At 33.1% G+C, this 21,647-nt stretch overlaps 3 protein-coding genes across 4 annotated transcripts in view; 1 reads left to right on the top strand and 2 right to left on the bottom strand.

Annotated features, from left to right (window-relative positions):
* The window catches only part of LOC108732859 (transmembrane protein 198), a 154,052-nt gene extending 134,788 nt beyond the window's left edge, over positions 1–19,264 (bottom strand). The window contains exon 1 of one of the 2 annotated variants that reach the window (XM_025976982.1): positions 18,942–19,264. The gene's annotated coding sequence lies outside the window, so the exon portion shown is untranslated. The remainder of the gene's footprint in view (positions 1–18,941) is intronic. The other variant, XM_025976983.1, reaches the window with a different exon arrangement.
* LOC108732884 (ubiquitin-conjugating enzyme E2 N-like) lies at positions 18,132–18,881 on the top strand. The gene is made up of 2 exons (XM_018463878.1): positions 18,132–18,236; positions 18,297–18,881. The coding sequence occupies exon 2, from the start codon at positions 18,300–18,302 to the stop codon at positions 18,750–18,752; it is 453 nt and encodes a 150-aa protein (XP_018319380.1). The 5' UTR covers positions 18,132–18,236; positions 18,297–18,299; the 3' UTR covers positions 18,753–18,881.
* A 1,262-nt stretch (positions 19,265–20,526) lies between the features above and the next one.
* Positions 20,527–21,513, bottom strand: LOC108732889 (solute carrier family 35 member B1 homolog). Its single transcript, XM_018463885.2, has 3 exons — positions 21,172–21,513; positions 20,881–21,111; positions 20,527–20,828 (listed from the first exon to the last, which is right to left on the bottom strand). The coding sequence occupies exons 1-3, from the start codon at positions 21,511–21,513 to the stop codon at positions 20,580–20,582; spliced, it is 822 nt and encodes a 273-aa protein (XP_018319387.2). The 3' UTR covers positions 20,527–20,579.
* Positions 21,514–21,647: the final 134 nt, after the last annotated feature.

Raw genomic sequence — 21,647 nt, forward strand, 5'->3', positions numbered from 1 at the left:
CGTGCTGTCAAACCTACACTAGCAAGGAGATCGGGCTGAAACTATAGCTACAAGCTATCCAAGGATGGTACTATAGAATGTCACCTCAAGGTAGGCCTAGTGGCGTCATCTCTTGGTTAGGCCGGAAACTTATCAATCCACCCTCGTATATCAAATATGGAACACTGGTTCATTTAACCTAATTTATTCGAAAGAAAAAATGTCAAACTTTTCTACAAAAACTGTTTTAGACAGACCCATTATTTTTTATTTTAAAACTGCCACTTTTCAAATAGGCAGAAGTTATTATTTAAAAAAGGCATTTAAAGTATAAACCATTATTTATATTCAAAATTGAATTACATTCATATGTATTTCAAATAAAGGTCATTAGCTACTCTTAATTATTACTCAAATAATTAAATTTTATTTTTCACAATTCTGCTAATTTTTTACAATTCTACGGCACCAGTCTCTTACAGGGTTAATCTTTTTTTATAAATCTTACCATTCTATACGTGTACGTTAAACACTTTAAAAGAGTGATTCTCAAAGAGGAGGTTGCGACCCCAGGAAGGTAGCGAGAAATATTTGGAAGGGGTCGCAAAAAATTGACTATAGATCAGTTAAAACAAACGCATACTATTCTAAATTTGAGCAGCACTGCTTTAAAACTCGAAGGTCATATAATTTCATCATTTCATGAGAAATGTACTATAACACCGTGAATATTGACATTTCTAATTAGATATAAGTTTAATTGTATCCCATTAGTTCCCCCTCAAGTTTCGCATCCATCTACATATTATACATTAAACATGTGGTATTTTGCTGTAATTAATTGTGGCCGATGCAGCAACAGGATGAGTGAGCACTATTACTATTAATTACCAGGTTCGATGCAAATTAGTATGAAATGAGCAAGTGCATCGAGAATACAAAGAAACTACAATAGAAACCATGAGCAACTAGATAACTAAACCACTTATTACTTAGGTAGCTACCTCCTGCAACATGACCATTAGGAAAATAAACTTCCGTTTGTCGGGTACGCTTTACTCAAAGAAGATCGATGGGAACGAAGATGATTATTTGTTAGAGAAAGTTTGTTCAGGCAGAAATTTTACGTCTCATTAAGTAACCGAGTCAAAAACAAAAGCAGACAGACAGTAGCAAGTATTTAGATGACATTTAACTTTATTTCTAGCTGTACCCGCTTGGTATTTATCCAGTTTTTTCTACATCTACGAATCCTATTATGTACGTGCTACCGCTTTTTCTATCGTTTTCTTTGTCATCCTGTGTTCTTCTATTTATTCTATACCCAAATTGATTTTCCCCTAATAGTTCATCCGCCCTTTTTTCTATTCTTCTCTGCACAATTCCAGTTAGGCTACACTAAAAACATTTAACTTTATTACTAGCTGTGCCAGCAACATCGCCCAGTTGGTATTTATTCAGTTTGTGACTATAAGAGTCATATTTTATCAATTGTTTGCGAACTTCAAATACATATATGGATGGATTTTTTTTACAGACCTTCTTATGCTCTACAACTTTTCGCAATAAGAAGCTCAGAAGATCCATTTTAAATGTTAGTGAAAAAAAATTGAAATTGAAAAACTGGTTACTGTCGGATAAAAGTAAAAGATGCAATTAAAATGTAATTGTTTACGTAATTATTCAACATAAATTTAAATAAGAAAACAAATTTTGAAAAATAGTAAAAGGTGTGCTTGGTGAGATCCAGATGTTACATTAACCACGAAAAACAAACCACCTGTTGTAACAATTCTGGCTCGACGTCAAAACGAAATTAACATGCAATTTAACGCTATACAATGGTATATTTGCCTTTTTGAGCAGGTACTTATCTTTAATAACAAACATACACAGCCATTAAAGCTTATAAGTGAAATGAATGTGAGAATTCATTTAATTTTTATCCTCTACAAATTTAATGAGGAAAAAATTTTTCTGCTGTCACACCTAACTTTTCCGAAATTATTGATTTTAACAACAACATCTATTGATGAAGTTGTAATAACTTGGGGAAGCATTAATATACCGGACCTGGACACTTAAACCTGGTCACAGGAACTTTAGTCGTCAAGTATTGGCGAACCTAATATACTTGATTGCACAGTACACAATATACCGAAACTTAATCCAGTATTGACGAGCCTATACTTTATTGGCCACTACTGGACCAAACATGCCGAAACATTAATGTACCTAACCTTGACACTTGAAGATTGGTAGAACATTTGATCCAGTATTGACGAACCTATACTTGGTTGTCCGGTACTGGACGATAGTTGACGAAACGTTAATGTACGGAATCTTGCCATAGGAAAAGATTGGCCGAATATTGATCGTCAAATATTGATCAATCTAATATACTTGATTGCACAGTACTCGATCAAACTTGAAGAAATATCAATGAACTGAAGCTTAATCCAGTATTGACGAGCCTGTACTTGATTGCACACTACTGGACCAAACATGCCGAAACATTAATGTACCTAACCTTGACACTTGAAGATTGGTAGAACATTTGATCCAGTATTGACGAACCTATACTTGGTTGTCCGGTACTGGACGATACTTGCCAAAACGTTAATGTACCGAACCTTGTAACAGGAAGATTGGCCGAATATTAGTCGTCAAGTATTGACGAACGTAATATATTTGGTTACACAGTACTTCATCAAACTTGAAGAAACATTAATGCACTGAAGCTTAATCGAGTATTGACGAGGCTATACTTTATTGCCCACTACTGAACCAAACATGCTGAAACACGTTAATGTACCTAACCTTGGCACTTTATGATTGGTAGAACATTGGTCCAGTATTGACGAACCTATACTTGGTTGTCCAGTACTGGACGATACTTGGTGAAACGTTATTGTAGCGAACCTTGTACTTGAAGTTTGGCCGAACAATGATACGGTATTGGCGAACCTATAATGGGATATCAAATACAGGACCAAGGCGAATGGTTAATGTACCGAACCTTGGCACTTGAAGTTCAGCTAAACAATGGTCCAGTATTGACGAACCTAAGTTTTAATGTTACCGAGCATTTGAGAGGACATACATGGGTTCATTTCCTACAACTGCCCGGGTCCCACCTTTTCTACGGTTTCCTGAGATTATTTAGGTTTAGGCACATGCCAGGGCAGTAGTATTCCACAAATAATTTTTGATTTCGTTACGATCCTCTTTTTGTCCGCCTCAATTTTCTCTCCCCAATTATCACCTACCTACACTCACAGAGGAGAATTCTGAAGAGGGTTTTCCACCCAAATATCTCGTGGAAATGAAAAAAGCAAAAGTTTTTTTTAGTTTATTGTATTCTTGCCATCTATAGGAACCACAGTGTGGCCAAACAATTATTAAAACATTTTGTTTTGTAAGGAACAAATTATTGGTGTTTTTTCCTGTTAGATATTTCTTTTGAAAAAGCATTAGTTATCTAGGATATCATTATTTCATTTATTTATTACGGAAATTTGACACCTGTAATAAATTGATAGCTATGGTTGATTCAAAGGCTAACAGGAAACAGGTGTAACTGGCCTTTTATAGAATACGAAGAAAAAGGTTATTATAATAAATAAATAATTTCACTGGAAAAAGTACAATTATCGATTTACTTGTCAAAAAGTTACTTTACTATCTCAAATAACGGAAAAGAAGGTTGTTATCTATACATACGTATATCGTACAGTAAAAGCATTAAGTTTAAAAAACAAACGTATTTACATGCAGTAGAACCTAGTAAATATAATTTTAAAAAAATCGCTTTGCTTCAAGGTGTAATGAGTAGGTACTTTTCGTAAGTATATTTTTTAAAATTTTAAATATACATATGCATAATTATACCCAGCTAAATGCAAAAAGATACACTTTTGAGGTCAAATGTTTACTTTTTGGGAAAAACTTCCTCTCGTCTATGTCAAATTCATCAAGCACCGCAATTATCTATGCATACGTACAGTTGAAATTTAATAAAATGTTTCGGGACTCAATGCCACCATTACCGTTTTCACCAATGTAATTACATACGACTGAAAACATACAAATACAAAATGCAATTATGTAAACGAAATTTTATTAAAATCAAGCTACCCATTCTCAATTTAAATTCAATCCATCAGGGAAACTAGAAAATTTGTTTCACAATTTCATAAAGCGTGAAACTAAACCACTAGGTGTCTGGTAAAGAAGTTTTCGATTAATATACGTACTCGTTGAAATTTTGGTATGTTGCACAGTTCACTATGCCAAACGGGAATATTACGTCGAAAATTATTTCATGGCAGTTTTCGAGCTTCGAAAAAATTGAAATCAGAAGTAATCGAACCTAATGTTACCTATAAACAAAAGAAAGGAAAAAAGGGATCTACAAGAATATCTTAGGAATAATTGTTGCTTGTTCCTATTGCTGCATAACACATGGTTGAAATATACTAACTACAAACTATTTTTTTGTCGATATTTTTTAATGACAAGCTCGCATGTATAAAAAAAATGCAGCAAGTAGTAGCGTTGTTAGTTTTTAACTCATCGTTATTGACAATAATTTAAAATATGCTTTTTAAATTACATTTGTGTTAGAAAAATAAAGAGAAATGTGAGCAACAGGTGTCCTAAAATAATTATACATTTCTGAAAATAATATCATACAAAAATAAAATATTACAGTAAGGGGATACGTTCCATCAAAGTAGAGCGTAATGCGAAACAGCGCTAAACAAGGTTATCTGAACATGTAAATAATGGGATTAGGGGAAGATGGATAGAAAATTGGTTAGGTATTACATTTAATAATTGTGTTTTTTGTTAATAAAAATAAAACCAAGCATTTATTTCTTACAAAAATAAAAACAGTATAAACGAATATACTTATAAAAACAAATAAAACTCAGTCAGATCATTCAATCTATTCTGTTTCCAATTTTCTGCCTTTTTGTCAAGAAGGAATCTGATGTAGTTTGCGTTTTCCTTTTGCGTTCTGTTAGAAGTTGTTGATAAGTGGATAAAGTATCTATAACACCCCGTCTTGCTTTTGAACTCCTGTCAAAATTTGGATCATTTTCAACTAATTGGTCCACAATTTCAGTTATAGTGGTCAAACTCCTTTTTACGAACGCCATCGAAAGTTCTTTTTGCTCTTCTTCGAAATCACTACTATCAATATTTTTGTTTTCTTCTTGCTCAGTTAATTCCTTGATTCCTTGAGCTCAACACAACTACACAGTTTCGGATTTGTTATGTATATATGTATTTGCGCACAATTTCGAGGAATCCCTGGGTTAAAATAAAAGAGCGCTAAACTGAAACAGCGCTAAACGAAACAGCGTTAAGCGGGGACTTACTGTATTCGCATTAGTATTTCAATACATACTAATACACTTAAGCATTTAATTGATAAATATGTATACATCAATCAGTTGTAAATAACAACCAATGTGAATTTATCGTATAGTCCAGAACATTCATCAACAAAAAAATATCGTAAGGTTATCAAAGATTATGTATTATTTTAGAATTGCAGCTTTTTCTTTTATTTATAGTAAAAAACAAAATATCGTTATGTTCTACCATATATGTACATCCATATTTATATGTACAATGTACACAGATCAATGTCCTTAACAATCAAGTTGCAGTCATGAAGCGAAACTGCACATTGCACAAATTAACAAAAGAATTAATTATTGTAAGTATTGTTCGAATCTTAAAATATCACTGTAAAAAATTGCTGTTTGGATTTTAATGTAAAATGTTATGTTATGTTATTATCAAATACAATTATATATATATTAAGTATACAAAGATATATGTAAAAATCCTAACACATCCTTTATTTAAAAAGGGCGGAAGAACTATTAGGGGAAGATCAATTTGGAAGAAATAGAGGAACGCGGGAGGCCATTCTAGCTTTACGGGTAGCAATAGAGAAAACGATAGAAAAAGGAAAGACTGCGTACATAGGATTTGTAGATTTAGAGAAAGCTTTTGCCAATGTTAAAGGGGACAAGATGTTAAATATACTTAAAAATGTAGGGATGAATTACAAAGATAGAAGAGTGATACTTAGTTTGTATAAAGAGCAACAGGCAGTTATAGAGCTAGAGATGCAACGTAGAGAAGTAAATATTAGGAAGGGAGTCAGACAGGGATGCACACTGTCACCGCTACTTTTTAATCTATACATCGAAGACGCCATCAACATCATTAAAGACAGTACAACTGTAGGGATAGATGTGCAAGGGCAAAAGATTAGTATGCTTAGATTTGCAGATGATATAGCAGTATTAGCATCTAGCAAGGAGGACCTAGAGATAGCTTTAAATAAAATGGAAGCGGTACTGACAGATCAGTACTGTATGAAAATAAATAAAAGTAAAACTAAAATACTGATATGCAAGGGAAGAAAAAGTAGGGAAAGAGCGAATATAAAGATAGGAGACGAAAAATTAGAAGAAGTGGCTGATTTTAGATACCTAGGAAGTCAGATAAGTGAGGATGGAAGGAGTAGTAGGGATATAAAGCAGAGGATAGCGCAGGGTCGTGTCGCCTTTAATAAAAAGAAGTCACTTCTATGCTCGCGAACGGTTAATTTAGAAATTCGAAAAAGGTTGTTAAAGGTGTATGTTTGGAGCACGGCGTTGTACGGGTGCGAAACATGGACAGTGGGAGCGGCGGAAAAGAAAAGGTTAGAAGCGTTCGAAATGTGGTGTTATAGGCGGATGATGAGGATATCGTGGGTAGAAAAGGTTAGAAATGAAGAGGTATTGGAAAGAATAGGAGAACAGAGGACTCTATGGAAGTCAATAAAAAATAGGCGAGATAGGTTGGTAGGACACCTTCTCAGGCATGAAGGTCTAGTCAGAGACATATTAGAGGCAGAAACAGGAGTTAGGAGGGGTAGAGGTAGACCTAGATTAGATTACTGTTCGCAAATAGTTAAGGATGTGGGCTGTTCTAGTTTTAGGGAAATGCGAAGTTTAGCTCAGGATAGGAAAGAGTGGAGGTACGTGTCCAACCAGTCTTAGGACTGATGACCTTATGATGATGATCTTTTATTAATAGATGCATGAATAATAATCCAAATTTTAGTAATTCCTACAGGATTGAGTTTCATCCACACTGATATGAAATGCACTGTAGCAATATCATTCCCAAACAAAATTTCGAGAAATATTATGCAATAGTGAATTAGTACATTCCTCTATACATAGAATTTATTTTTTTGCTTTGTAGAGTTTGTCATTCGTTACAGAAAATAAAACTGCTTCTTTTAAACTTGTTTTGTTATGTTCTTTTAGAACTATCGATTTATCCATTGTAATTTACCTTCCTTCTAGATTTGCATACTAACTGCTACGGTCTTTGTCTTGATCTTTCTTGTGTGTTTATTCGTCATTCACCATAATTAAAACTATAAAAACTTGGAAACATTGCAATAAAAATTTCATCCAATAAAATCTAACTATTAATTTACGTAACTCAAATATATGTTACACGTATGCAAGATAATTAAAAAACAAGAAACAGAAATAAAAGGAACACGGAATCACAGCATAAATCAAATCCTATAAACACATTTAAACATAATAATTGGTACCTTTCATCGGCGCCTGTATAAAATATAAATAAAACCGAACAAATAAATAATCACCATACAATCTGGGTCATGATGAAGATGCTGATGATGATGATTAATTTTACTACATGTTCCGTTTTAATATAATATGGGCACTCTTCAATATCAAACTTGAGTTATCACGAGAAGAATCTTAAAGCAACCAAAAATATCAAGCAATAAAGCTGCAGGAAAATGCCAGTAAAGAATTTTTTTTTTCAACATAAATATTCATCTATACTTTGCAATCTATTGTTTGTAAAAAACTTATGATGCAAATACAAATAGATTTCCTTCCTAAAAAAGCATGTTTTGCAAATAAACTTCGTTCTTTCATTACTTATAAAATATGCGAAGTATTTCCTCCTATAAAGTAGTAAGCGAAGTCAAGGTTGTGATTGCACAAGTCACGAAATGTTTCGAACAATTTTTTAACAATGGACATTTACCATGATCAGACATGAATTACAAATACCGCAAATCGATAAAACAATTTGTCCTTACGATTTTATGAACCATTAACAACATCAAAAAATATTAAATAAACAACGGAAGCTGATTGTTACAATCGACATTTATGTTTTGACATTTGTAATCAGGCTAGTAAATGTAAGTGCGCGCATATGTGACTAAATAAATCGTTGCGATTTAAAAATCGAAAAGCTACATTTAGAGTTAGAATATCTTGATACCCACATAAAACGAAATGTGTGCTGGGACACATAGTAGAAGTGAAACTTCAACGGACAAGCGGAAAAACGAATGGCAACGGACAAGTGGAAAATGAATCGCAATAAAATTTTTATTTAAGTTTTACGGGCAGATTGTTAATGTACTTGTCCAGTTTGAAAACCTGCCTGTAAAACTTCAAGTAAAGATTTTGTTGCGATTCGTTTTTCCACTTGTCCGTTGCCATTCGTTTTTCCACTTATCCGTTGAAATTTCGCTTCTACTATGTGTCCCAGCACACATTTCGTTTTCACAGGTTTACTGCAAATTATGATTTGGTTTTTACACAAGCCGCAATGATGCTCAGCCACGTAGAAAACAACAGCTGAGCACAGCACACGCCACCGGGACTCTAGCGGACCCCCCGCTTTCCGCGCGGCTGCGCATTATATACATCTAATACAGCCGTTGCCCTCTCTCCGCCGTCGCTAGCCTGTCTCTCCCTCCGCCGCTGCCGCCTCTCAACCCGCTCCACGCAACCGTAACGCTTTTTCGTGACAGAAAATCGTAATACCCCGTCTATAGAGAAGTTTCACTTCAATATTATATAAGTAGCATCCCCAATTTAAAGTATACCACAATATGATTCTCTTCTGGACCACTCAAAGATATTCACTACATTTCCTTTCAAAACGTTTTTCAAAGAGTAATAATCACTAAACTTCACCATATTACATAGAGTTTTTATTAAGGTTTAATTTACATTTTCATTGTTAATTTGTAAGTATTTCAACTTTAAATATCCAAAATGTTAAATAAGTCCAAGAAAACGTTGTAATTTTCAGTAATTCCTGTTGAAATATAATACAAAATATCTCAAAAATACCGAAAACACTGGAAAACCTTACAGGATCTAGTTTTTATAAAAATTTTTTATAAAAATTGTCAAAAACTTGGTGGTGATCTTAAATTTGACGTTCACTATGACCTTCAATGTTATTAGAAATCAACTTAAAAAATTTAAAGTTTGTGTTAATCTTAAGAAAAAGTGCAGTCTTAACAATTTTTTCCAAGGGTGCTATCGATTTAGAGAAATAATCCGTACAAAAACTATTTGGTTTTGGAAAAAGTAAAAAAAAAACGTTTGGGTGTTTCATTCCCACCAGTCACTAATGCTGGTGGGCGGGCAGTCCCTCCGGATTACGTCGGAAAATAGGGAGGAATGCCCTCTTCAGCCTCCTTTCAGGAATCATGGGAATGGGTCGATGGTGGTTCGGGTAAAAAAGATGAGACGAACGAAATGAAGACAGATGAAAATGAAAGATTATTATCTGTGGAATATTACTGCCCCAACATTTGCTCAAGTGATCCATGAAAACCACAGAAACACTTGGACCAGGGCAGACGGACCCGGAATAAAACCAGCATCTTTCCGAATGCTAAGCAATGTTCTAAACCTCTAGGCCATGCAGCTCGGTATTGGAAGAACTTGATGGTGACCTTCGACTTAGTTTCAGACTAATCTCAAGGTCGATTTTAGTTTTTCAATTAAAGTGGAAATGTGGGAATGTTGCTGAGATTTTTTGGAAAATGTAACTTCAGTACATACATATGAAAAATAATTTATAAGTTGTACCGTATATCTAGATATACTTAAAAATTCAGGGAAACAATATCTGACGATTTGTAAGAAGCAGTGTGAATGTCTTTTATTGTTCTATTTTTAATTAATAGCAACACTATAAACAAACCAAAAAGCTACTGTTCAATTTGAGAAAAGCGAAATGGTCAAATTTTGATGTTCAGTTTTGTCAAAGTAGGTTAATTAGACGAATTGAGCTATTGGATACAATACAGTTCATTTACGCATGGGCATACAGGCCGTATTTTAAAAGCAATTTGCTCTCACTATTTTTTTTTTATCAATTTTACAACTCACTTTCTGTATCGCTACTTGAGAAAAGAAGTTAATTACGGACAACTGTAAATGTTAAATTTAGATACCGCTAGCCTAATTTACTATATAAAAGTTGAGATTCGAAATTAAAATTGTTGTTGGTGAACGAAACTCAAACGCGAGATATTTTATTTATGCGTATTACATATATATGTGCATATGTTTTTCACTAGGTAAAATGAAAGCTTTTTTGTATGCATCTTGAATCGCAATTTACCTATAATTACTACTGCTAATGTATGAATACATACATATATTGTTGCTTGCGTTTTACGTTTTTTGTTTAAAATTTGAGCTTAAGTAAAGTACTAACTCACACAAAGCAAAAAGGTGTAACAAGATAGGATGAGGAAAACCACTCCCATTTTTTGAAGGCCAATCGCGTTATAAGCAACCTTTAAGAAAATTAGTAAAATTTTATAATGGACGAATTTTCAGAAATTAAAAAAAAATTGATTTGTAATATCTAATACATAAATTAGCAATGTTAGCAACTTTTCCTACAAAATGCTTGCGAATTATTGCTTTCCTTTTTTTCAGTAGTGCATGTCTTAGCGAGTATCACAATCAATTTTAAAAGTGGTAAAAAACTAGTGATAAGCAAAGCAAAACCAAGACTATCACAGTCTTGGTATTGACTTGGTCTTGCCTTTTCGGTGTTGGTTTTGCTCAAATACTTCTAGTCTAGATCTTCGTTTTGGTTTAGCTGATAAAGCCCCGTTCTTAGCCTCATTTCAAATGTACTAAAAATGTTTTGTTCCACCAAAAAATTATATTAAAGTTGCTTCAAATAGTTTAACTCATAAATCCATCAGAAGTAACCATTTTTCGTTTAATCTTGGGTATTTGATCCTGATCTTGCATATTCGGCGTTGATTTTAGTCTTGTAGTCTTGGTCTTGTTCGTGCGATCTTGGTTGCAGTCTTGTTAATTTAAAGACCAAAACTGAAAGACCAAGACCAACTTTGCTCAACACTAAGAAAAAACATGTTTACAGGATTACCCACCGCTCAACAATGTTTTGCATCACAGCTAAGGAAACCAACCGCCCGCCGCAGGACTACCCCACATTAGATAATTAATAAAATTAGTCGTGCAATATGTTTAATGTTCCAACATATCCCGCATCGCCTGCCGCAGGACCATCCCGTAGGGACACTTGAAATCCCACATTGGATAATTAATAAAAACAGTCTTGCAAAATGTTTGATGCTCCAGCATATCCCGAATTCCTATCATTAAATTCATTCATAAATAAAATAATCGCGTCGCACCGACCGCTACCAAACCGTAGTAGATATAATAAAGATAGCCTTTCACAAAGTGTCATCGCGAAGCCACAATACAAGAAAAGTTTGGAAAAGCTGCTGAACCGTCCCCGTATATATATTTTTTTTGTAAAAGAACCCTATAGTAACGTGACTGACTGACAGTGTAAATCGGCGGACGTAGAGATATGAAATTTGAAGGGATTATTCCTTCAGTAGGTACTCTAATAATTCACTAAGGGGATTTTTTCAAGTTTAATCCCTAAGTGTTGAACCTAGATATTATTTGAGTTTTTAGGGATGCATTAAGGAGGAACTTATGATAATTACATTTACATTTGCATTACAGTTAATTAAAGTAACTAACACAGGGTAATGCACAGTCTAAAACTGTGGACCTAAGGATTTTGAAGTTTTGAATGAAAATTGCTCGAGTATTGTAAGGCTCTGTTAAAGAGGAATTTTTAGATATTCCATCCCTAAACGAACAAAAATCAGGTGTTAAAGTAACTCACTTGAGACAAGAGACAACTTAACCCGTAAGAATTTGAAATTTGGGACAAATATTCGTGGAGTGTCTAAGGATTGTTTTGTTGAAATTCAGTTTATGTTTCGCATTTTTAAAATGATATTCCAAATGGACGTCCGTTCCTTAGGTAAAACATATTTGTAGTTAGTTGGCTGTTATCAAGTGTTCCAACAAATTACATTTGCATGTATGACAGAGACACACATAAGTATAAGTAATTTAAATACAATTTCGGATGCAGGAATATAAACAAAACATCTGGGTCAGCGGAAGAAGAAAGTCCGACTGTATGTATGTACATACGTATATATACCAATACGTAGCAGCAACTCCCTATGTTCAATTTTACGTGATGCGTTATTAGCGGTGACATGTACTGAACACCTCGTGATTTGTTTTACAATTACTACTTTTCTAACAAAAGAAAACATTAACACAAAACTATTTTACAAAAGTTTCAAGTTCGCATAATACGTTAAGAGAATTCTTCAGTTTAATTGAAATAACAAGAAATATTGACAAGGACCACTTTTGGTCAGTTTTGAGCCCGAAAATAATATATTATTCTAAAGCTTATTAAAGTAGCTCAAGAAATGTAGTTTCATATCTACAAATACCTGAGACTCATAATACTGTTTGTATTTTGTAAGTATAATATATACCTACCAAAAATAATTTCACAAACATATATAGGAAAGCATTTTTTGATGGTTGGTTGCGATTTTTTGGGTTTCTGTATTTTCTTTAAATAATAAGGTGTACAAACTACCGTTTAAACCTGTTAAATAAAAATTTAATGTAGAAATTCGAGAAAGGTTGTTAAAGGTGTATATTTGGAGCACGGCATTGTACCGGTGCGAAACATGGACAGGGAGCGCGGCGGAAAAGAAATGGTTAGAAACTTTCGAAATGTGGTGTTATAGGCGAATGATGAGGATAACGTGCGTAGAAAAGGTTAGAAATGAAGAGGGGAAGTCAATAAGGAATAGGCGAGATAGGTTGGTAGGACACCTTCTCAGGCATGAAGGTCTAGTCAGAGACATATTAGAGGCAGAAACAGGAGTTAGGAGGGGTAGCGGTAGACCTAGGTTAGATTACTGTTCGCAAATAGGGATAGGAAAGAGTGGAGTTACGTGTCCAACCAGTCTTAGGACTGACGACCTTATGATGATGATGAAATAAAAATATATCAAAATTTTGAAATTCGGATTAGTTAACATAAAAATTGAAGACGAAAAAAGAAATCACTTCTGTGCTCACGAACGGTTAATTTGAACATTCAAAAAAGGTTATTAAAAGATTAAATTTTAATCTGCGTCTCTTGAAGGGCAGCATTGTTTAGATTTCTAAAATATGATATCAATTTTTCATTATTTTACTATGTTCTATCATATCGATGAATAATCAGTATCAGTCTGAGATATAAGCTTAAGGAGTAAGATCACTGGCGCACAGATAAAACAAAACTAAAAAAAAATCTACTAGACAACAGTAACGCCCCCGAAATCTGGTACATTCCTGCGGTGCTAAACTTCGCGCTCCCTTAAGGCCGGCACTGAAATGAGTCCATATATATGTTTGAAGTATATGTTAGAAACGAGGAGGTATTGGAAAAAGGTAAGCGAACAGGCATCTTTAGGGAAGTCGATAAGAAAAGAAGAGATAGAATGGTAGGACATCTTCTGGGAGTAGTTGGAAACATATTGGTAGCAGAAACAGGAGTAATAAGGGGCAGGGAAGACCCAGATTAGATTAATGTTCACAAATGGGATTTTTAATTTTCAGGAAATGCTAAAACTGACGACCTTATGGTGATTAATCGATAGTAGATATTTTTTCGAAGAAAAGTAGCCAATATAACATCGGAATGATACCTTTTTTCCAGCCCAGAAGGGGCCAAAAAATACCCTTAACAAATAGTACCGTTTTAGATTATCATTCTAATTACATTATACATTTACATTAATAAAATTATAATGATGATCGGCAAAACAGTAAAGGCGTGAAATGATAATACATAAATAAACAAATCAAAAAATAAAAAAATTAATAAGTCATTTTTCCGTGCATGAATAAAATAAAATAAGGTCCAATCTATAAGGTAAACAAGGGGAGATATTATGAGTGACAAACAAGATTTATCGAAAAAAGAAAGGTGTTAATACCCTGAATCATTCACGATACATGTTTAATATCTTCAATCTTGGCTTGACCGTCAATCCACGCTAAGTGCGTAATCTGATCTGCCAATTTCCGACGAACTCGAGCAGACTGCGGCAGGTATATCAGGTATCGTTTTTCCTGTCTTCTCGGTCTAATGAGGTAACAACCTAACAACAATGAGGCGAAGTGTAAAACCCGGAAGCACTTGAGTGTGTTGCCTTCAGTCCTGCAGTTTTTTTTTTTACAACTAATCGCGGTCCCACGTAGCCATTTCCCTTGTAGACATTTTCTTCGATAAAAAGCGACACAAAAAAATCGGATGCAAATGATTTTCAACAGGATGTTTCATTAATGCATACAGTAACTCCTTCTAATGATAAAGACTCATACCTACTAATATAAAGGTTCCCGATGCCTCGCTACCATAATCTTACTTTGGTAATACATCCCCATATTTTTAGTCGTATGTACCGTGCCACATTGTATATATCTTTCATTTGCCGCACTATATCTATACGAAACAGATGTAACAAACAAAACGAACTCTTCCAATCTACGTTTATACCCATCTCTTATCACACCGCGTTTTCGCTCTTGTGCTTTTTACCTCACCTTTAAACTCAATGCGTCTGTGCGCACAAGCTCGCCTTAGAAGTCATTATGTAAGTTCATTTTTTTATGGTTCGGAATCATATTGTTTAGGTGAAGATGAAATCTGTTTGAATTGTGATTCCTATGTTGTGACGAGCTTCGAACATTTGATATATGAATGCCCTTATTTCTATACTTTGAAACTTCAAATTTTTGAATGTGACGACGGCCCGGTTAATGAAACTATGCTCATAAATTTGCTAAACTCCGAAAATCCTGCAGTTATTTTCAAAATTGTTGATATGATGACATTGATTTTGAAGTCTTGAAAAAAATTAATTGAACCATCTTTTGCTATTATGCCAACTTTCACGTTTTTATTCTGATTTTGATATGTAAATCACAGATTTATATAATTATTTATTTATCGTATTTTTTTTAATATTGAAAAATTTTTATGAACAATGTAACTGAACTCTCCTATATTTTGTATGGACGAACGTCCGAAAGCAAAAAAAATAAACTACTACTACTATATCTTTTATTTGATATCACTCATGACCAGGGGCGGCCTTTGGGGGTGTCGAGCTGGGCAACCGCCTGGAGCCTCGCTCTTGCAGGGGACTCGCGTTCAGGAAAATATTAGGTACTAATGATACTAATATTTTTGAATTTCTGATACTTAAGAAAACTACGAACATTGTAACCGAACTTCCCTATATTTTGTATGGACGAACGTCCGAAAGCAAAAAAAATAAACTACTACAACGTGCACGCAAACCAAAATTGACCCAAACGGCTTTAGATGCAATGTTGAAGATCCAGAAGTGATCAGCGAGGGCAGGGGGAGCCAGCTCCCCCCGGTGAGTCTATTTATTTCGTCAAAATGTTTGAATTAGTAAGCAGGGGTTATTTTAGATAATACCACAAATAGNAAAAAACTGCAAGCATCATTTCTAAATCCCTGATTCTTTTAAACAATAATCTTTGCGTTTATTAGTTTAAACAAACAATTTTTTGATATTCTAAATCTACTTATTAATAACTTTGTATTTCTCGCCAAGTACCATCATTAAAACTAATTCCACAAGGACAAGGACCTCGAAAAGATCTCCCCGCCCGGAGCGTCGCAGTGGTTAAGGCCGCCCCTGTTCATGACCATAATATATACATATACACGATATTTACGAAACTCGAAATTTTTAAATCAGAATTCTTAAAAAACACGTATAGTGATGGCGCTCGTCTTATCATTAGTCACACATTCATAGGTTGTGTGGCCGATAGTCCCGCACTCTTTTTGATAGATATACAGTCAAACTTTTCTAACATGAGCCTCGTAAATGCAACCAATTATATTCGAATTGGAGAAAATTTCGAATTAAGAAAAATTTCTACTGATGAACTGACAACTATTACCAAAAATGTTAGGTACATTCCCCAACATTGTTGCTATAAATACATAGTCATAACAACCATAAAAACTTGAGCCACTGATTGTCGCTTGAATTAATGAGACAACTGATGATGTAAAATCAACCCTTAAATCTCGAGTTAGAAAAATAAAGAAATCAGAGTTAAAGAGTATGAAATAAATGTAAGACAATATGCAAATCAGGGGAACAAAAAATATTCCAACTAGAAAATATTTCAAATTATAGAAGTTCGACTGTCAGATAAAGTATACAGGTTTGATTGAAATTCAAACTAAAATTAGGTTTTAATACATTATTAGATTAACATTTATGACAAACAGTAAAGTAAATAAAAGTTCGTTATTCTGTTTTTCACACAAATCAAGTTTGTATTTTGTAAAACAAATGAAACAATTCAAACATTTTTTAATTTTCCTTAATATTCGTTACAAAATAACGAAAACATTGTTTAAAAGTCGACATTCATAAATATGATTAATCAAAGTATTACCAACAATGAATAAAACAAGTGGCAAATCTTTTTAAGAATGAAACAAGACAAAAAAAACTTTTGGTGATACACATACTCTGGATTATCCAAAAAACAATTGAATAGTATTTTAACAAACGTCAACAAGACTAGAAACATATTCTGAAAATTACGCTTTATTATTTTAATTGCATCTCTTACTACTAACCACCGCACAACACTAAATCAACTTAAAGCGCGTTTAAAAAATATGAAATATTGGGGAGCATAATTGAAAACGAAAAAATAAAAATGCGACTTTCAAAAGTGCAATTTTTAGTGAAACATAAAATATCCAACTAAATTATTAACGAAAAATAACAGAAAAGTTTCGCCAAATAAATCAAATCGAAACAATATTGTCGAGTACAATAAATTATTTTGGTGAAACTTTTCTATTGTCCTCTCTTTCACTAATTTTGAATAGTTTTCTCTTCTACAATCAACAAAATTTTGATAAATATATACATACACATATTATATGTGTAAAGTCAAATCGAGAGAAAATGTATGTAATTATGATATCAACATTGTATAATAAAACTAATAATTAAATTGCTTTGTATGTATTAGACTTATAACATATAGGTACTACAATACTTAGTAGGTACATGTTACTTTTGTTAAAGAAACGTTAAAGAAATTTATTTTCAAGAAAGGTTATTAAAAGATTAAATTTTAATCTGCGTCTCTTGAAGGGCAGCATTGTTTAGATTTCTAAAATATGATATCAATTTTTCATTATTTTACTATGTTCTATCATATCGATGAATAATCAGTATCAGTCTGAGATATAAGCTTAAGGAGTAAGATCACTGGCGCACAGATAAAACAAAACTAAAAAAAAATCTACTAGACAACAGTAACGCCCCCGAAATCTGGTACATTCCTGCGGTGCTAAACTTCGCGCTCCCTTAAGGCCGGCACTGAAATGAGTCCATATATATGTTTGAAGTATATGTTAGAAACGAGGAGGTATTGGAAAAAGGTAAGCGAACAGGCATCTTTAGGGAAGTCGATAAGAAAAGAAGAGATAGAATGGTAGGACANAATTAAATAATAAGTAGTTTGTATTTCGTCTTCTTTTCTATTTTATGCTTTTATATTATTGTTTAATCCTTTCTCAAATATCAATCGACGAAGTTTTTCTACAATTTGTGTATATACCACAATACTTAAAAAAAATATTATTATTAGCAACTGATCTGCCCTGACTTATCTTGTAGTTCACATGAACCATTCCTAAATTACTAGAGTTCAATAACCACAAGATTACATATAATTAGACATACGTATAATATTCACAGATAATTTTGGACAATATTTACGAAATCGATGAAATCAATGAACAAGAGATGAACTATCTATGACATGAACCTAATGAACATAACCTTCAAGAGAGATGTTTAGTACGTTTAGTATGATGTTTAGTCTTGTGTAAGGTTTCTGGAATTTTAAAATTACTTTAAAATTTATGTATGTATTAGATTTTAAATTACAACTATAAATAGAAAAAAGTTTCCACCGCTTTCGCAGGTTATGACGAGCCGTAGGATATTAGTTGAAACTAAAAACCTTTCAAAAGACCCACCGCCGGGCATAAGTGCAACCCCAGATGAGGATAATTGTAGATATTTTCATGTGATAATGGCAGGTCCAAAAGGCTCCCCATACGAGGGCGGCTTATTTAAATTAGAATTATTTTTACCGGAAAACTATCCACTATGTCCACCTTCCGTTAGATTTTTGACAAAAATATATCATCCAAACATAGACAAATTAGGTAGAATTTGTTTGGATATTCTGAAAGATCAATGGAGTCCTGCTCTACAAATTCGCACTGTACTTCTGTCTATTCAAGCTTTATTAAGTGCACCAAATCCAGATGATCCTTTAGCCAATGATGTAGCTAACATGTGGAAAAATGATGAAGAAGAAGCAATATCTGTAGCAAAAAGCTGGACTCGCAGATATGCTGTTATGGATAGTTAAAAACTGCATACTTTTTAATTATTTCCCTTTAATTACATTCCTTTTGGTAACCTTAATTCAGTATCCTTAAAGTAGACTGATTTTTTCAGCATTGCTTAAAATTTAGCTATTTATACAAAAATTATTTGGATGTATGATCACTTTGACTTTTGACTTTAAAAATTAAAAGAATAAAATGGATTAACAAACCTTTTCAAATGAAGAGGTATGAAAATCATGAAGACTGCAAATGTCACGAACAAAAAATGTTCTTTATTAATCGAGATAGTTCAATTCATCACATATTACCCAATCCGACTTTGCGAAGTCAATACTTACTACGGCACGTCCGTATACCGAATTAAATCGCGGATCCGACCATTAACAATTTTTCTTAACAACTGCCGCCGCTAACCGTAGCCTGCGCTAATGCCTACCAGCTTACCACTACTACAACAACTGCTAATAACAAATTATTAACAAGTTGCCTCGGCACTGAACTGCAGCAACAATGACGTAACCGTACAGTAAAATCGTACCAGTTACTACGGCCAACATTCACACCAAGACTGATAGCAACCAACCAATGCTTTGTTGGTTGCGGCGATTGCGCCCGGGAGCCAACACGAGCTGCTTGGTTACCGTTCCTTTAATATCTAATTCCTAAATCAGTGCTGAGAAACCTTAAATTTTCTAATCTTTTGATATGTACAATAAAATCAAATAAATTAAAATTAATTCGTCGAAAACAGCCATAGATTATCCAGGAAAATATTTTGGTTCGGTAATTTTTATTTTTAATTAAGCATTTTCATAGTAATCTTCATGTTAGGGAACCCAAAAAAGGTAATCGCGTGACGGCCTGCGTGAACAATGTTTTATTAAACTGAAACCACCATTTTTTATTTAATTCATTTCCCGAGCTCTAATAAAAACGATTATTGTAAGCCTAATCAATTGTTTTAAAAATTGTACCCAATCTGTTGTCTGTATTTGAAGTAACAGTAACGTTCAATCCCAGCTAAAATGCAAATTATTGCGTAAATACCTAAGATTTATATATGGTAGTTAAAAAGCCCGTGAACATTTTCATAGGAAATCATATTTACGCTCATAGGACAGAATAAGTATTTTAAAATAAATAGGTAAGTTAATTAAGTGATTGTTCATATTAAATCGTAAATTGGTTTTTGCACACTAATAAGGAAAAATTACTTCCTACGCGTGGCTAATGGGGAAAAAAAGATGTTCTTACGAGCAAAAAATACATAATTTTTACAAAAAATCAAGATTAATCAAAATACGTGCGTTTAAACAAACTTGAATATATTTTACTATCAAAAGTATGAAATTAAGTAAGTAGGTAGCTTTGTGTTCCTACTGAATATTACAGAGTACATATTTTAAAAAGACAAAATTACATTACATGTTTATTTTATTTTTATTTATTTTATTTCATAACCCAATGCATAAAATAATTGTACAAGACTTTTGCCCAAAAGACAAGTACTAATAGGAGATATCACAAGGTACTTACTATAGATAGCAAACAAAGTAACAAAACTTAAATAAAACTACGATTACAATTGCCATGAGTAAGATTTGCAACAGTTATCGAGTTAAGGACTACATACATATTCAAAAGGCAAAATTAAAAAGTAACTCCTATAATAATATAATTAAAAANACCTTCTGGAATAATCTTATCAGGGAAAAGAAATGAATATTAATAATCAATGCCTAATATTAATCAAATCAATTATCATGGTGCTACAGTAAAAACTTCTTGTTTTTTATTTTACTCATCACAGTCTCCTTTTGTCCTAATTAGTCTTTATTTATAATTGATTAATGAAACAATAGTCTAACTACTAAAAATATACTTACAGTAGAAAATATAAACAACTGTCCAGTTCCACCAGCAATAGCTAATAATGTTATATGTTTTAAAACCTCAGGGTGAGTTGAAACAAACTGAATAAATTTTGTTATTTCTCCAGACCAAATCATAGCAGGAATCAAATAAATGCAGGACCATGCATTCATACCTCGCATCATTTGTTCTGGCTTTGGATTAGATCCAGCACGCATTCTCTCCTATAAAAAAATAGAATAAATATAAAAAATTATTATTATTAGAAAAATTTACTTGTATAGCTCCAATCAGTCCATCCATTGTCAAGGAAAGTAATATTAATATTTCACCTAAACCAAACCCCCCATCAAGTGCAGAGCCACTATTCTTATTCTTATACATAAAAAGGATTACACCTAGTACTATCATAAAAGTAAATAAATACTTTCTGAAAGGATAACTTTTCCTCCCCAATAAAACTCCAAGAATTAAGACAGGAATAGGTTTGGCAGCTTTTCCAACCACCTAAAATTATGTGCATTTACACTTATTTTAACTTATTTAATTAACATAATGAAATCATACTTGGGTCGGATATGCTACCCATTGAAGAGCCATATTGGAGCATACCATTGCTAACAAGTATGTGAGAGCCACACTGGCATAATAAACTTTTGCTGTCTTATCTTCTTCAGTTGGTCGCACAAAAAGTACCCCCCGAGCAAACAAATAATTTACAAAGCATTGAATAAATACCAAAGTTAATGCATAAGTATAACGTTCACTTATTACAGTTTTCTCGCCATTTTCAGAAGTAACTTCAGCAGAGTACTTTCCTCTTGTAACTTGTTCTTGTAGAAGTCCATAATAAAAATAACATACAAATATACCTAGACCACATACTACAAATTTAAGTTCAAAATGCATTTTAAATAATTCCACAAAGTTTTTTAACTAAGAACTTAACTGCTTTGGTAATACTCAATTTTACAATTTACACAGAATTATACTAATATTTTCACAAAATAAATAATCAATTAATAATTTTTTGTTTCAATTAA

This window comes from Agrilus planipennis, unplaced genomic scaffold (assembly GCF_000699045.2).
Source record: "Agrilus planipennis isolate EAB-ADULT unplaced genomic scaffold, Apla_2.0 scaffold31, whole genome shotgun sequence".
NCBI lineage: Eukaryota > Metazoa > Arthropoda > Insecta > Coleoptera > Buprestidae > Agrilus > Agrilus planipennis.

Bases quoted from the DNA above. Each gene is read 5' to 3' on its own strand.
- LOC108732889 (XM_018463885.2), bottom strand. From the start codon at position 21,513: ATGCATTTTGAACTTAAATTTGTAGTATGTGGTCTAGGTATATTTGTA. The intron at 21,112-21,171 runs GTATGATTTCAT...ACATAATTTTAG, and splicing joins GGGTAGCATATCCGACCCAA to GTGGTTGGAAAAGCTGCCAA. The intron at 20,829-20,880 runs GTAAATTTTTCT...ATTTTTTTATAG, and splicing joins GACTGATTGGAGCTATACAA to GAGAGAATGCGTGCTGGATC.
- LOC108732884 (XM_018463878.1), top strand. From the start codon at position 18,300: ATGACGAGCCGTAGGATATTAGTTGAAACTAAAAACCTTTCAAAAGAC.